At 40.0% G+C, this 17261-nt stretch overlaps 1 protein-coding gene across 1 annotated transcript in view; it reads right to left on the bottom strand.

Moving 5' to 3' along the window:
* Nucleotides 1-17261, bottom strand: part of LOC108558372 (protein groucho-1-like) — a gene marked incomplete at its 5' end in the record, with an annotated part of 50849 nt that overhangs the window by 15415 nt on the left and 18173 nt on the right. Inside the window, 3 exon segments of the mRNA XM_017915268.1 lie at nt 6588-6613; nt 8970-9204; nt 14620-14757. Coding sequence (XP_017770757.1) covers nt 6588-6613; nt 8970-9204; nt 14620-14757 — 399 coding nt within the window.

Here is a 17261-nt window from a genome sequence, read left to right as displayed (position 1 = left end):
GTACAGTTTTAGTATCATCTGACTGTATTAATATCTCATAATAGGTAAAGTGTGGATACAACATAAGCCACTAAAATAGCAAATCATGGCTATATTAAGCAATACAGCAAATAATAAGACTGATAATTCAATTCAGATTATAGTTCTAAGTGGAGTAGTTACAACCTTTTTCAATTGAAATTATAAATTATAAACTAATGTGAATGCAGCAGATGTGATTAGATGTAATATTGTTAAATGACATAAGTAGATAAAGACATATTTTTATGTAGTAATGAGTTAGTAAATGACAGATCTGAGAGCATTTGCCAACGGAGGTTATGCATTATAAAATAGTGTGAATAGAGCAGATGTGATTAGGCGGAATATTGTCATAGCTTAGGTAAATTTTTTATATAGTAATGAGTTTGAAAATATAGGTACTTGTGTGTGTGTATACATACAGGGAAATGTTATGTAGTTGGTAGCTGCGCTGAGTGGGCATTAGAGCAAAGTTAGTGAAGTTTAATTGGTATAATTAGTGTTTAGTAATTAGTCATCCGGCTTCGGTGGCGGCGTTTCGGGATGGCAAAGTACCTTTGACACTGGGGGCGGTGCAAGCTCATGGGGGATGGCGCCGAAGCACTTGTTGAATTAGATATTTAGATAACGTCCGCATGGCATAAACAATTGTCGCGTAATTAAGTAATTCTTTTGTTTGACGTGCAATGAAATGGCGGTGAACATTGATGGCGTGATGTAAAGCAACCGCGATCCCAGCCACATGTTATCCACTTCTCTCTCTCTCTCTCTCTCACACTCTCATACACTGTGCTATATAAATACACACATGCGGGCGTATAAAGTTTGCGTGGATGCGAGGGGGTTGGATGAGGGTAAATGTAAGTCGAAGCGGAGCCCGTGAGTGCGCAATTTACCCACTTTGCCAGTTGAAATTAGGACTGAGGAGCGCGACTAACACACAGCTCCTTCCATAAATTACACAATTACAGAGAGTCGGGTGTGAACAACTCGAATGGGGTAAAGCAACGACACCCTCGAGGTGCAATTACACTCCAGATCCTTCAAACAACCCCATCTGGCAAATGCGAGGGAAACAAAAGGCCTCGTTACCGGCGCGACCGTCGGGGTTTGCAAGGCGGAAAGAAAGAAGGGAGAAGAAGAGGACATATAGAGAGAGAAATGAGAAAAAAAAGCATCAACGGCGGCAGCGAGCGAAGGGTCCCTATCCAAAACTCCCCGGCGCAGTTTTCTTAATTTAATTAAGACTGAGTTATGTGGCGGAGGGTGGAAAGTGCTGCAGTGAGACAAAGACAGAAACAGGAATAGGGTGTTGGTAGAAGAGGGAGGTGGGAGGACGGAAAGAGGTTTCGCGAAATTTAATTTGGGTAACTTAGTATTGTCACAAGTTTAAATCTCGCTACCCCCGTCCCTCCGAAAACCCGCGAGATAATTTGGTAATTCACTGCACTAGAATCCAAACTTTCGGCTGATGGAAATTTATTATTCATTTACGTTTCGCGGTCGACGCGCGAAAACCAACCAACCCCACCGCCCCGCAGGAACCCCCAATTTACATAAATGCGTTTCTTGCTTTCAACTTTAATTTTAATAAATGATAATTGAATTTATTCTTCCGCATCGCCCGACGCAGCGAGGGAAGAAAACTAAAACTGATCAATACTTCTTCAGTTTGCGCGGGTTGAGGGGGCTGGAGATGGTTGCTTCGGTCGGTTGTTCCGAAGGGGTGGCCTTTCTTTCCCCATCAGAGCAATAACGACGCCATCAAATATTCGTCTCCATTAACATCGCGATTACGCGCCGACTCGGGTTAATTAAATGTGTGACTTCCTCGAGAGAGTGGTGGCGCTTTAATTACATTCTACTGTGCTCGTGGCTGCTCAAGACGTCTAGAACCCTAAAACCCCCGGAGGCCACCCATTCCCCCCCAAACGCTCCCGCCCCTCCCTCGCAGCTCCCCTAAAACATCCGGCATTTAGCGCAGAGATATGCTGGAACAAATAAAGCGCTCAACGAGATGAAATTCTACAGAATTTCAATGTGAAAGGCGAGGGCGAGATTTGCAAGATTTCCACTCCGCAATTCCGAGGGTGAGGATTCCTTAATAACAGAAGTAAGACGCTGAGGAGAAAGAATTGAGCCGGGATAAAGCTTGAAAAAAACAATACGCAAAAGTTAAAAAAAATGATATAACCGACTGGAATCCATTAAAAGGCTTTTCGCAATGTTGATTATAAATCACCCTTGTTTTATAAATATTTCAAACTTTCATTACTAAACATCCCTTGATAATATTTATTTCAATTATTCTAAATCATTGTTAATTATTATTTAAATTAAATTTATTATGTATTATATATAATATGATAAATTACAATGAAATTTAAACGAGTCTATGGAAGAATTATAAATATAACTAGAATAATTTAGATTGTTCTTTTTCAGTTTAATTATATTTAATTTGGAAATAATTGATTAAATTGTGTAATGGTGTAATAATTAATAGATAAAAAAACTATCATGCAATAAAATTGAGCATATATAAACGATACTAATAAACGTTAATAAACGCATCTTGAAACATTAAGTTGTTGTTTTCGTCATTATAATTTAACTATGCTGGTAGTAATTGTAGTTTGAGAATAATACTGAGAGTTAAAAAAAAAACTCTAAGAAAATGAAATAGTGCATAAATAAATATAGTCCTCATAAAAATATTAAGCTTTCATTAAAATACCGGTAATGAATATTTACTCTGATAATGCTTTGAAAAATCGTAATGAAATAAAATTTGTTTTGATAGTATACTAAAATATAACGATTAGCACTTAAGATTTTCAAAATATAATATTAAATTTCTATTTAAATATCAGTAATAAATATTGATTATACTAAACGTTCTGAAAAACTGAAAAGAAATTAAATTATATATGAATAAACAATGATAATAAATTATTCTAAGAATATACTAAAAATATTTAGATTTTATTGAAATACCGGTAATGAATATTGATTATAGTAATAGTTCTAAAAATGAGTAATAAAATTAAATTGTGCATACATAAACAATGATAGTAAAATTATGATTTGAGTGTATACTAAATATAACGATAACTCTTTAGTATCTTGAATATATTGGGGTTTTATTTAAATATGAGTAATTGAGGATAAATGTATAATGCTGTGATGAAAATTGAATATATCAAGGGTTCGAGAGAGAGAGAGAGAAAAAAAGCTACGATGAAATGAAATTGTGCATGTGTAAACGAGATCATAGTAAACTAAGTGTGGGAGCAATGAACGGAAACTCACCCCAAACCGCAACATTCAACCCTAGCTGCGGTTGCGATGTAAACTTGTGTAGCGCCGCGGTCGAGTTGCGGTCTGGGGGAGAAACAAGACACCATCGCGTAGACAAATCCGCCCTCTGGCGTTGTTAATAATCTAGAGCGCAAACATCCCACACCCATCCCAAAACCCCATACCACCCCCGCAACCACCATCTCGCTCGGTTCGCGCAAACGGAAGGGAGAAAGGGCGAAACATGCCGGCGAATGGAATCAGCTTGTTGCCCGAGATTGGTTTGTTTTAGCATACAGATGTATGTAATATGTATACGTCTGAATCGTTCGGGTCGGTTTCGCATGCGAAAGGAATGTATATTAGATCCTGCCATTCACGAGGCCGCTCACGTAAACCACCCACCCAATATTTCGGAAATAAAATTCAGCGAACAAAGAATGAGGGGAAAATGTACAAAAAAAAAACAGCAACAGAAATGAAATAGAAAAGAGAGAGAGTCGAAAGGAAAATAATAGCGCAGCTTAATTAAAACCACTTTGTGAAATTAATTCGAAAGAAATAAATTGTTCGGAGGGTGCGCGCAACCCCAACGTTGGTGTAATGTTGTAATCGAGATCCGGGGGTGTGATTGCACGTGTCGGTCGAGGAAAAGGGGGACATTACGATCTGTCACTCGACTAAAGCCGCTCCGGACTAATTTGATTTGGGTCCCTCTGTTTCTACTCCACTCCTACCATTCCCTATCCTTTCCAATCCCCGTCCACGTCCTAACTCACCCCCGTCTTTGACTCCATGGCTTCGACTCCCAGTTTTACGGCGACCCCCACGGTTCCATTAATCTAACGAGGTCATCGCAAACATCATGCCTCGGATTTACAACCGTTACACTTTCAACAGCTTAAATCCTTTTGATAGAAGATTATTCGCGACGCTTCTCCTTCGAAGACCTCCCATCCAATAAGAGATTTACCAGATGGAACCGCACCGCCGTTACGTTAGGCGGCCTCCCTTAAAGTCAATAACAGTTCGAGGGGCGCCCCAAGTGACGCGGTCAGCACAAATCCCATCCTCGATCTGCTCCATTTTCACCTCACGTCTCTACCCTTAATGCAAACAATCATTTTCTCCGACCGCCGTCCGTGAGAATTTATATTTATAAGAACCAAGCGTAAAACAGACACCGAAAAGAAGGGAAAAGAACGACTAACCAATATATATACTATATGAGAATAGAATAAGAAAAGAAAGAGAAAAAAACCCTAAATATATAGCAGGGTAATAAAACAGAGCATTAGCGTAAATTGCGCGAAGTAGCAAAACACAAAAACTTTTTCTCCTTCCCTTGGCGTTGTTGCTTCGTCTTCTCCTTTTACTTCTCTTATTTTTTCATCCTTTTTCTCTGCCCCTCTCGTTCTACGTTCTCCGAGGGGCAGAACGGAAAATAGAAAAGAAAAGTATTTCCGGCCGGGGCCGGGGGGCGGCTGCCGCCGCTAACTCGAGCTATAAATTCCATCGGTGGGATGGGGTAAAAAACAGAGCGGAAAGAGGGTGGACAAAGAAAACGACGAAGACAACAACAAAAAGCTCTCTTATTACTCATCGTTTAGACGCTGCCCCCGAGAGTAAATTAGTTTAAAAGTTCGGCTGTAAAATAAATTGAGGCTCGTAATTATTTTTACATTTGTCCCCGGCGGATCCACATAATTCTCAATTAAAACCGAGCGGCGGGGGGAGAAGGGATGACGGCATAACGCGCCATCGTTCATTTAATAGCTAAATAAAATAACGGAGCTACGACTAAATCAAAAATCAATTATGACAGGTTAATTTGCTCATTGAAGCTCATATTTGATTACTTATAAAACTTTCTGTAAATTAGATGAAGAATATTTAAATATGATCCAATGAATATAAAGGGATGAAAATTAGCCATACATACGAAGAGACACGTTTGCACCAAAAAAAATAAATAATTTCAAATTCTTCATATTTCTAAAGTTGAAGACAAAAATTTATCAAGATAAAGTCATCAACATTTATAGTTACTAAATGTACCATCAGAAGAGATTGAAAATTACTTCATTGTTATTCTTTGTTTTTTTTTTTTATATTCAACAACAATTTTCAAGAACATTAAGATAATTGGAGGATTGATTTTACCAAAATCGCTGCTTCTTTACTAAAATTGTGTTGGCTAATAAAACTCTAAATATTTTTCAATTATTTAATAAATCAAATAATTTGATCATTATAAAAACCAATAGTATAATAGCTTTCAAAAAATATTTCAATTAACATTAATTATAATACATTAATAACTAAGTAAAAAAAAAACATTTTTCCTTACTTACAAAATAATATCAAATTCAGTATGCGAAAACGTATAATGAAAAAATAAAATGCGCAGTTTTGAACATTCCAATATTTTCGATTACATAATTTTAACAAGTCGGTTCACAAATATATTTGTTTTTAATTGCAAAATACATAGTTATAAAAAATAATAAAATTGTAACAGTAAATATACAAATAAAAATAAAGGTGTTGATATTGTTATTGCAAATGTCAAAAGGGTGAAGAAGTTAAAATTGAACTGGTATCAATCAAATGAAGAGCATTTAAAGGAAGGATAACAAAGGGCGCATACGGCAGGTTCGTAGGGTTTTGAACTATAAAATATGGAATATAATGGGAAGTGGAGTGCTCCGACGTATCCACTCCAATCATGAAACAGACATAACAATAAAATACAATGTAATACAAATATTATACGACGGTAGGAGTGCGAGTCGGAGGGAGACAGAGTGAGCAATTTAGAGTCAGTGAGTGAGTGAGTGAGTGAAAGGGCAAAAGGGCGTCGCGGCGCGCTTTTATTTGAAGAGAGTTGAACGCGTTAAATGTAAATAAAAACGAAAATTTTAAAATATTTCGCACCCCGTTTTCGGCGCGCTTTATCGCCCCCACAAACAGAGCACACACATATACGTTATTAAATTTTATGCGTCATTTAAATATAATACATTTAACGCCGAAACAATATAATAATAAAACGAAATTAGAGGCGCCAAAGCGTAACGAAACGAAAAAAAAAAATTAAACGAAACAAAAAATAATAAAATTAAAACAAATATATGAAAACAAAAGGGCGCAAAACGCACGATGAAATGAAACATCAAATGAATGGGAATCGATTCGCCGAGGGGTTGATGTTTGTTATTTTCAAAGTGCAATGTAATCAAATTACGTATTCAATGGATACTCACGTGACGCTCTTCGGCAGAGTTGATACCTGCAGCATCCATGGTAACGGCATCCAACGGGTAGACAACATCGGCCAATCAGGGGTAGGGCAACATGGAACAATCGAGACGAAAACAATTGAGATAAAATGTACAAAACGTGTCGCCCCGTTTTTACGGTGCTGCTGCATCTGCCGCTACGGCTTGTCGGATCTATGCTTTTGTGATTCGCGCAAAAATTACGTGACATGGAAAATGCATGTGCAACACATACATTTCGCTGCGGGGGCGGCATGTTCGATGCTTTTTACCCTTCTATTTTTTTTTATTTTTATTCACTTTTTTATGTTGTTGGGTATTTTGCTTTTGTTTCAGAGGGTGATTCCATCCGCCGACGCGCGCGGCAATAATTGGAGAGTTAAATTTTGTAGGTGCAAAAACAGAAGACTGGATACCACCGCCGCCAACCCCCCTCCCGCAACGCGAAGTTAACAAATTAATTAGCAGTTGCGAAGTCTCAATTACGGTTCCCTGGATTCAGCAGCGGCGGATACAACGAAATAAGTGTTCGTCTGCGAGCGCCCCCTTTCCGGCGGGGCGGCGGCGTCGTCGAGGGGTTTCAACCCGCCTCCGTGATTATTCTTCGAGTGCAACCGAGGTGGAAAGCGAAACCCCATTCCAAGAGGGAGAGAGCATCTCCTCGTCGGCATGACAACGCAGATCTCTTCACGGATCCCTGAATATATACCGCACCGATTAGGGCGCGTTCGACCTCGTTAAAAAGATATAATATACAAAACTATCATTGTTTCCCCCTTGCGGGGGTGTACAGAAATGATGGCTAACAAAAAAAATAAGTATATACATATCTTTCTCTCTCTCCATATATACATACATATATAACCGTTGAAATGTATAAATCTGCAACGCCCCACGGAGATGGAAAGAGTCATTCAATTCCAAGCATCCCCTGACGCTTCTCCGAGTCGGGCACAAAAAAGTATATATATAGATATATCTTGGCGAGTGCGGCTGTATATCTATATCTATATATACAGGGAGAATCCTCGTTTCGCTCCATTCCACACCACTTGAGGCTCCCGCACAAAGAAGGACCCGGGGAAAGAAGAAACCCAGTCGAGTGTTGTGTAATAGGGGTGCGAAGGGGGCGCCTAACTACCGTTCACAAACGGCGCGCTTTTCAATGCAAATAAATTACTTTCATGTGAACGTATGGCGGATGACTTATCAGCTTCTTTGATCTTTATGCAGGGAGGAAGAAAAGGGTACCCCTTTAATATGTAAATTAAGTGGGTAGAATTATTATCTCCGCAAAACCCCCAAAAGCGGCGCTCGGGAATTAAGCAAAAAAAAATAAAAGAGGAAGCACCGTTCAGGTTTTGAAGGGTTGGCAATGCGATATCACCGTTTCCTATAACAATTCAATAGAGAATTTTATCGATCATCCCCTTGCTACCCGTTAAATATGATTTTATCATGCGGATCAAATCCGGGTTTCGCGCTTGGTCGCACTCGGAAAATTGCTACTGCAGTCCGAACTGTGGGGGCAATTTGTATTCCACCCTATGTGCGTGTCTCTACGTCTGCTTTTGCTTTCTTTTGGATCATCCTCACCCCTCATTCTCCACCTTACATCAACGGCTGTGTGTGACGGATAGTGGAACATGTTATCACATTCGTCTCGAGCGCTCTCTGAAGCGGCACTCGGAGGGTGAGAGTACTCAGCGAGTGACGCCTCACGGCGCCGCCGCCGCTACCTCCTCCTCTTCTTCATCCTCTTCCACATCCAACCACTTCTTTTTCAATTCATATGCATTTTCACACCCTCCTCTATTCACGCCGGGTTTTTAATGATCTCTGTCGAGTTTACTAGGCTCGAGATATATAGCAACAAAAAAACAACCAGCACACAATCCCCTTTTCCCCCTGAACACATACTTTTTGCACCCTTGTAATGATTTTTCGAGCTTGAGTATCTTCTTTTTGCATTTATAAAAAGCTACTCACAATGCGATACTTTCCAAGTAACCTGTACACGTACTTCTGAGCTTGATACTATCACTGACATAATAAATATTTGACATGTAAACCAACATTTACATTTTTAATAGCAAAAATGTACATGATAACTTTTAAAGAAAAGAAATTGAGGTAGTTGTCTTGGCTAGATTAATTCATCGTAATTGTCAGATTTTAAGAGATAAAATATTATTGCTCGTTTAATACCATAAACTTTTCTGGATCTCATTAAAGTGTAAGCGCGCAATGAAAGCGATGTTTTACGGCGTCGTTACATTGCCACCAGCGGCGGCGCCCTAATTAGATACCATCGAAAGACCTTTTCGCGGGAGTCTGTTGAAATTCTATCGATCATGTGATACTAACCGCTGTTCGATTTCACGTCGTCTGGGCGATGAAGCTCCGGCTTCGCCAACATGGATAAAGGATGTTGTCCTGGAGCCGCCAAAGCCCCGGATAATCCGAGCAAACTGGCTGCAGAACTAGGCGGTGCTCCCGCCAAACCAGGATGTGGCATCATCGGCAGGGGTGGCGCCGCGTGGGCGGGTAATTGCTGGGCATGCATCTGCTGCAGCAATCTGGGCAGGTCGGGCCTTTGTTGCTGAAAGAAGAAAAAAAAACAATAAAATAACGGTCAAAGATAGATAGAGAAAGAGAATAAGGAGACGCCGAAAAGCTGCTCCATGGATATTTCCCCGAAGCATCAAACACACACATATATAGATATATACTAGACGTGACATTCAAGTGGGGATCAGAAATCGGCTTATCTGCTCGCTAGACTTTGCGGGTGACTGCGTCGGAAATCTCCCGGATAAAGTGGTTAAAGTCAAGTAAGAAGATTTAAACCTCGATGGAAAGGGATGATCGATAAGGAAGCGGATAGGGTAAAGAAAAGGAAATGAAAAGAGTAGATCGGAGCAAGAAAGCGTGGAGTGAGCATCAAAATGGATTCGTTTCTATATTAAAATTTCAATTCGCAAAACAATAACGCTGAGGGTGAGGGAAAGAGAGCAATTCATCAATAATATAAGAAGAAAGGAGGGAAGTGAAAAAAGGGTATATATATAGAGGGAAAAGGAAGGTGGAGAGGAAATCGTTGGGAATAGAAAAGACCTTATGTAAAGTAGCGCGAGGTAAGTGAAGCAAGCTCTCGCCTTTTTATATAAGGCGGCCCCGTTGTATGAATAACAAAAGGATTCCTCCCTTGGGGGGCCTCGAGGAATCCGCTTTTCTCCCGGTGTGCACAACGAATTTCACCAAACCCCCCGAGCGGAGGCGAATGTTTACTTGGAAATATGTATAAGATGAATTCGGCGAAAACAATCGCAATCGTATAAATAAAAGACAAAATGAAATTAAGTTATATATGTCTTGAAAATACTAGAATTTTTGATATAAAATCGTAAATCCTCAATTTTATAATAAATAACATATTTACTAATACAAAATTATACGACATAAAATCTATCAAAGTTATTTTTCATGTGACCCATTTGTATCAATTTCCTAATTAATATTAAAATTTAATTCTTCATTTCAAGAACCAATTAAAAATAATTATAATTGATTTATTTCCAGTGTTTGCTATATGACTTAATTGAATAAACCAAATTCTGATCATGAAGTGTAATATTGCTATCAGGATTGAGCGAGTATAAAATAACAATTATTTATTCATGCTATAACGTAACATTATTAACGTTGGCGAAGGGGTGGAGGGTTGCAACAGAAAAAATCGCGCTGAGCGTTTTTCAGTTAATTAAACAGGCAGCTCGAGCGCTGGAAAAATGTAATTATAATGAAATCCATCAGCTCCGGTCGGAGCATGGGGGGCGCGGCTGGTCGGAAATGGGGATGAGAGATGAGGAGGGTGGCGGTAGCAGCGGCATCGGAGGGAAAGAGCGCCAAAGAAATCAATTTGCAAGCTCTCGGCAATGTGAATTTTAAATAATGGCTGCCCCAGTGTGCCAGAGAAGTCGAGTGCATTCGGCCAGAAGAAAACCCCAAGCAAGTATCTGGCTGAACATATTTCTCCCCCGATAAAAATATAACTTCTTGTCACGTGTCTCGGATCCATTCTGCTCAATTTAAAGTTGAAGTTGTGTTTACACTACATTTGCAGCCCCCTGAGTGCCGCTCGGCATCGCCAGCCAACCACCCCCTATACCTCCCTCATCCTCGACTGCCGGTTACCCCTTCACCCCAGTAACGAGATGGATTACGGCATTAGACGTCTACCAATCCAAGCATCCACCCCCGCGCCGAGATGTCGCTCTAATTACTGTTAAATAATTAATGTTCGCAGCGCGCAAGTAACACCGCTAATTATAATACAAATCCGATGACTCTTCATTAATCGCCCGACCCCTCTGTATATTCCGTATGCCCCCTGAATTGGGGAGCAGCGGTGTTTATTTATTAATGCCGGATCATAATTCCATTTCAATTACGCGTGAATAATGCATGCATCGGCGCAGGAATCACAAAGGACGAAAGTTTGATGATGATGGGGTACGGAAAATGGCGAGGAAAAAAATCGAGCCGGATGTGAACAGGGTGCAAAAAAATAAATAAAAGCTCGTGCTCGCACACACACACCCATACACGAACGAAGAATTAAATTAAAATGGAACTGTTGGTCCGGCTAGTTGGTCACACAAAGGGCTCACTTGATAATACCGCGTTAAAAAGCGGGACCAACGGGACTATCATAATCCAATTAGCATTCAATGTAACTGACGCACAGACGGCAGCAGCGAACTTTTTAAATTAAAAGTCCTCCGGCCGTTCGACGGAGACCAACCGACTGTATTAATAGGATTGTTGTTCCATGTTTGAATGGGTATTGATTTGCATACACTAAAAAACAATCCACGTCCCACCCCGTGCGTAATAATTAGTTTGGGGGTTGCACGACCAAAAAACACCTAAATCAGAAACTCCATTCCCATGTTTTATTCCAGGACTAAACAACATTATACAGTCCTGAATTTTGATTGTTTTAAACTAATTTAACAAACTGAAGATTAGTTGCAAAAATAAATTTTATGGTTATATAATTTTATAATAAGTATTTAGCCTGTTAATAACTGACTAGATTTTTTAAATTTTCCATCTAAAAATAATTAATTGAATGTTCAAATCTAATAAATTGGGAAATAACATTTTAAAATATATATAATGCTACCGATGATGTTGATGATGCTGATATTCCGTCGACAAGACATGATGCAATTATGTAAACGTCTGGCTGCAGCGGAGCAGACCGCCGTTATCGATGATGACAACCCGAGAGACATGTCCTGTCTCCTACGTTATTCGACCTCTCGCCTCCTTACATAAGATAGCAGGAGATATGCTTATGCTCGGAGCGCGAAGGAAGTGGGACGGAGGAGAAAGAAGGATCGAATCGAAGAGAAGCCGCACATCTTTATTTGCTACGCGGATGCCATCTCAAGCGAACGCTTCACTTTGCTACCTCATCTCCCCCGGGGGGATGCATTGATATTCAGAGGAGATCCTCTATATCAGGTTTGTAGACTTTTTGTTCCGTCGGATTACGTTGCTCCGTGTTTCATCGCTTTTCCACCATATATATATATATATACAGCGTATACACATACAGACAAGGAAAAACCCGAAGATGTATTGCGGCTGCTCTAAAGATTGCATTACCTCAAGGAAAAACCATCCCCCCGGAAACCGGTAACGGATGGAGGGTGAAGTAGCGAAACATCCCGAGGGATAAAAACATCACGGTTGATCATAATAATTTTACGAGCGCGAACAACATTGTAATCATTCAATATTAAAACAAACAAAAAAAATAATGCCCCGGTAACACTGGGTGCACGCCAATATAAACTATACGCGCTGATAAAATGCCAATAAAGAGGCGCGCGCTGTAAAACCTGCCACTTTTATGATCCCTACCCTCCTCGGGCCGCCGTTCGGCCGTTAGCCGACACTTGAAACGTTATATAAGTCTCTTACGCGATAAACTTACGAAAGCCATAAAATATTAATACACCTTCTTCTTTTTTCTTTATTCCTTCTTCCCTTCGCTTCTCGCCACTTCGCCACCCTCGACAATCTCTAAAAGCCTCTCACCTAATCAACATTCCAATCACCCACACACTTTATCGAGCGAATGCCTTTCATTATAAAAAAAACATAGAAGGAGAGTGAGAGAGAAAGAGCAAATTTAAAACCCTTAATTTCTTTCCGCGCGAATTATTTTCGCCGCAGAGGAATTCTTTTATGGAGGGGTTGGGGAGGTAAGGAAATAGAGTGGGTTAATCAAACCAAAGTTGCTCCACAAATATTTTACAATGCCTGTCCAATTTTCTTGTCCAATCTCCGGAGTCGGACGGGTAAAACAATTTGGAACGTGCGGCCTGAATACGAAATCAGAGCTTACCGAGAACACGACGCTGCTTGTGTGTGTGTATGTGTGTGTGTTTCAGGGTGGTTCGAAAGATAGCGAACGAGAGATAGGGTGGATGGAAAACGAGGGTAGGTTGAAAGGGGCGAAGCACCCCCCCCCCCGCAATGCTCACATCCACTTACTTTACAGCACCGTTGCGGTTCTCCCCCTTCGCCAACGATCCACTTCTTTTCTTATTCTTCTCCCATTTTATCATAGGGTCTTGCAAACGTGTATGAAATATTTATATTTGTATTTCCGCTCTGGATGCTTTCGCCAGAGAGAAACATCAAATCGCTTTCCCGAGGAAATGTTATAAAAATATTACAAATACCTCAGACGGCGCGGCGCGCACCTTCGACTCCTTCCAACCCCTCCAACCCCATTTCCCCCGCTTGCTCTTATTAAATTTTAATCCCCCCGCGCGTCTCCCCCCACCAACTTTTCATTTCTTCCGCTTTCCCATCATATATTTTTTTAATATACATTTTTTAGGGGCCAGGGAGATAGCGAAAGAGAAAGAGGAAACGGAACGTTGGGGGCCATTAAATGTGGAGGCGTCGGAGCGGAAGTTGAATCTCCGGTTTTGAGCCCTCGGGGATTGCCACTTTGCGATGGAGGACGGCACGTGGACTCCTCTCTTTTTATCTCACAACCCCTCAGTACTACTTCCTTTTATGTATTCCTCCTTTTTTATTATTATTATTTTTATTAAAGGATACCGTTAATGATTCGCGCCCGGAGCATCATTATCACTCCTTTCTGTTTAATTTAATAACCCCAGGACCGACGAAATACACCGGCGTTTCCTTTGTCGCACAACGAAGGTTATGAAACTCCTTGCCGTCTGTTTACCGTATAAATAAGTGTCCGACGATGAGTGATGTGCTAAACAGGCATTTTAGCGCCTCCGAGCAATGCAAATAGCGTTTACCGAGTCGCCCGACGACGTGAAACCTACTATGAGCTCAACAAATTAAGACAATTAGCGGTTGAGCTTCAGAACATTTACCTTGCCTGTGTAAATTGTAATCTCCGATAATATACACCGTGCGGATGGCTGTGATCCGAATCGATGGGACGCGGCGCGATAAAGTCGATTCCTTCGGAAGTTCAGAAGGGGGGAGGGGGTGTCGAACGGAAACGCTCCAGGGTCTCCGAGGGGCTTAAAGGGGAACAACCGACGCTTACGAGGAATTGCCGAAAATTTGATGGCAACTTAACGCCACCCTGTATATAATCGCGTCCTGTTTACACACGAGTTCTGGAAAATGTAGGTTGTCTGTATGGAAATGCAAACATATACAAGTAGTAAAGTCTAAGTACAAACAAACATTGCTTACTTGAAATGTGTTTTCTATTTACCATTGTGTTTCTTCCTCCTCTACAATTTCTCTACTCTTCTCTCTTTTTTTTATTCTTTTATTTCTATTTTTATTGCCAGTTTATATTTCTCATTCTGGAAACAATTGGATGTGCAAACATAGTATGTGTGTGTGTTTTCGCTTCGTCAAGTCAAATAGCGTTCCGTGTATTTAACTGCCACTCACTCAAATTAACGAATTTCATAATTAAAAGCGCACTTACCCCAATTATGGCATTCAGTTCTGTCATGGTAACTTGTTTCGCCCTCTCCACGGCGCTCGCAACCTGCTGCTGATGGTCCTGCGAGAGGAAAGGAAGGATTTGTGCGATTATAGCATTCAGTCTCTTCGCAATCTCAGTCTGCAAACAAAACAAAATATATATATTAAAAAATAAATAAATAAATAATACAGGAAATCATCAGTACACAAAATAAACATGAACGTTTCAAATTCCGATATTTTCTCTCATCGTTCTTTACTCTTCTGTTATTTTTGTTGGCTCGGCCCCTTGTTTCTGTATGACGGCAGCTCTGCTGACGAGAGTTTACTCAGCTCCGTGCAAACATGGTGTGCTCTCTGTTTGTTTTTCCAGTTCACTGCAATTCTGACTTTGCGTTTCAGTATTTTACTTAACAGAGCTAATTTCATAATATGCAGTTTATATTTATATAGGGAATATAATAATTGAGGGCCATTGGAATGCGATGATCGGCACAACATTGTTGAGACGCGAAAATAATATAAACATCGTTACTTGCCACACGAAGGCCAATTACATTTCTAATAATTAATCCAAACTACTCCTGACATCAGACAAAGATGTATTCAAAGAACTCTATTATATAAATAAAAAAGTAATCCAGTAACTAATTAACATACATTTATTTAAATAGTTGATACACATGAGACATTTTTATGTCATAGCATAATGTGAATACCGCAATCGTATTTGACCCATTTTTATTTCAATTCCGTTGGAAACGTTATGTATATAACGATGTAAATGAATAATTGATTCAAAACTAATTAAATAATTAAGATGTTTGCATGGTGGGTTGTCGGTTTGGTAATAGTCCTTTTTGTAAATAAATGGACGTGTCAGGCGAGGGATTGTAATTGTAATGTTATCACAAGTTCGCGTCAAAGTACCAGGACTACATATGTTAATGTTAATGTGACCGCAGGCCACATCCAGGCGGCGGTGGACCGCGGCGTGACGTCACTGTGTCGCGGTCCACCGCCGAGACCGCAGCCGCCCCCTTTCCCTTGCACCAACCATGCACATACCCAAATGCATCCATCATTTATAAACACGCCAACATCCGTGCCAACCCCCAGCACTACGTTTCATTGATTGAGGCCACCCCTAGGTCACTTTTTTCTTCTTTCTCCACCAAATCAACCCCCGACCGAAACTTCCTATTTCCTGTTCCTCTTTTTGTATAGCATTCACGACATGCACACTGTATAAATCCGAGGAGAGGAGGTTCCGGATAAGAAATACGATGGAAGGAGTGAGCCGGGAGGATGAGAAGGCGAAAAGAAAGAGGCGGCGGCGGTGACGGTGAGGAGAAGCAGGGGAAAAGGAAATCTTGATATGTTTGTCAGGTTTTATCGGATCAAGAGGGTTGATGCTGCTGCAGGGTAAAACCCACCCTCGAAAGGGGCCCTACCGGCAGAGAGGATTTGGAAGACTACACTATGACCCTCTCGCCCTGTACACACATGCACATCCATCCACCCTACATGTATATGTACATATATATGTAAGTGTGAGAGTGTCGACGCGACCAGATAAGAAATATGTGAAAAGTACACTTCACATCAAAAGTGGCAACTTACATAATATCCTCATACGCAACACACGCCGCCCTTGGTTCGATCCAATCGATACGCTGATATTTTGCAATTCAATTGCAAATTCCTTTTTCTGTATTTGTTCTTTAAAGCGTTATTAATGGAAAAGCCGAGTTTATTCAATCAACGCTACTTTTAATACGTTCATTATGAAAAATACGTTAGCTCTTTTTAATTAATCAATTAATTAAAACTCGCCGGCTAAAAACGGTAAATAATTATTTTTTCAACCCTCCGTTTCGCGTGGTTCTATTATAAAGGCGCGTTTATTTGCTCTGACTGCAATAAATAAAAATATTTACGCTTCCCTTAACAAAATATATATGTTTTATTTATATATATATTTAAACAACTGCAGCACATTTTAAAATTAATATTAATGAATACTTCTGGTATTTCATTTTGTAATTTGTTCAATGTTCGTATTTTATGAAACAGTATTTTTGATGTGTGCAACAATTATGTAAATAAATACATTTCATGTATTTTAAAGAAAAATATTTTATTTTCATGTTCTAAATCGATTGAATAAATAATTGTGTTTAAAACTGTGTAACTGAAAATAAATGTAAATCGTACAAGAAACGTCGAGAAGCACTGAAATGGTTACAAGAGTTGGATGTAACGCAATTATATTATATTCGAGAGCCATGAAAGCAGAAGGCTTTATTTGATTACGTCAACCTTATTACAGATGTAATATTATTTACTTTTATCATTTGTGCTTAATGTTGTGGTTTGCTGCGACCCCTTTTTTAGGGGTTGCTCATGAAAATATGCCCGTTGTGTAATAAAACTTTTGTCGCATAAAAGGTGTGTCAAATCTAGTTTTCAATTACACGTAGGGGTAGATTATCTGATACGTGCGTATACAATGAAGCCCATTAAATACTTCCAGAGGGTGACGGCAAGTTTCGAGAAGGGGGTTGAAAAATGCTTCATTACCGAATGGTGGAAAAGGGGTGCGAGATTCGAAAAAAAAATCAACGGCTGAAGGAAAAGGAA

Source organism: Nicrophorus vespilloides, unplaced genomic scaffold (assembly GCF_001412225.1).
Source record: "Nicrophorus vespilloides isolate i.1.1-1 unplaced genomic scaffold, Nicve_v1.0, whole genome shotgun sequence".
Lineage (NCBI taxonomy): Eukaryota > Metazoa > Arthropoda > Insecta > Coleoptera > Silphidae > Nicrophorus > Nicrophorus vespilloides.
The sequence above is the reverse complement of the archived record's forward strand: the minus strand, read 5'-3'. Positions and strand labels throughout refer to the sequence as shown.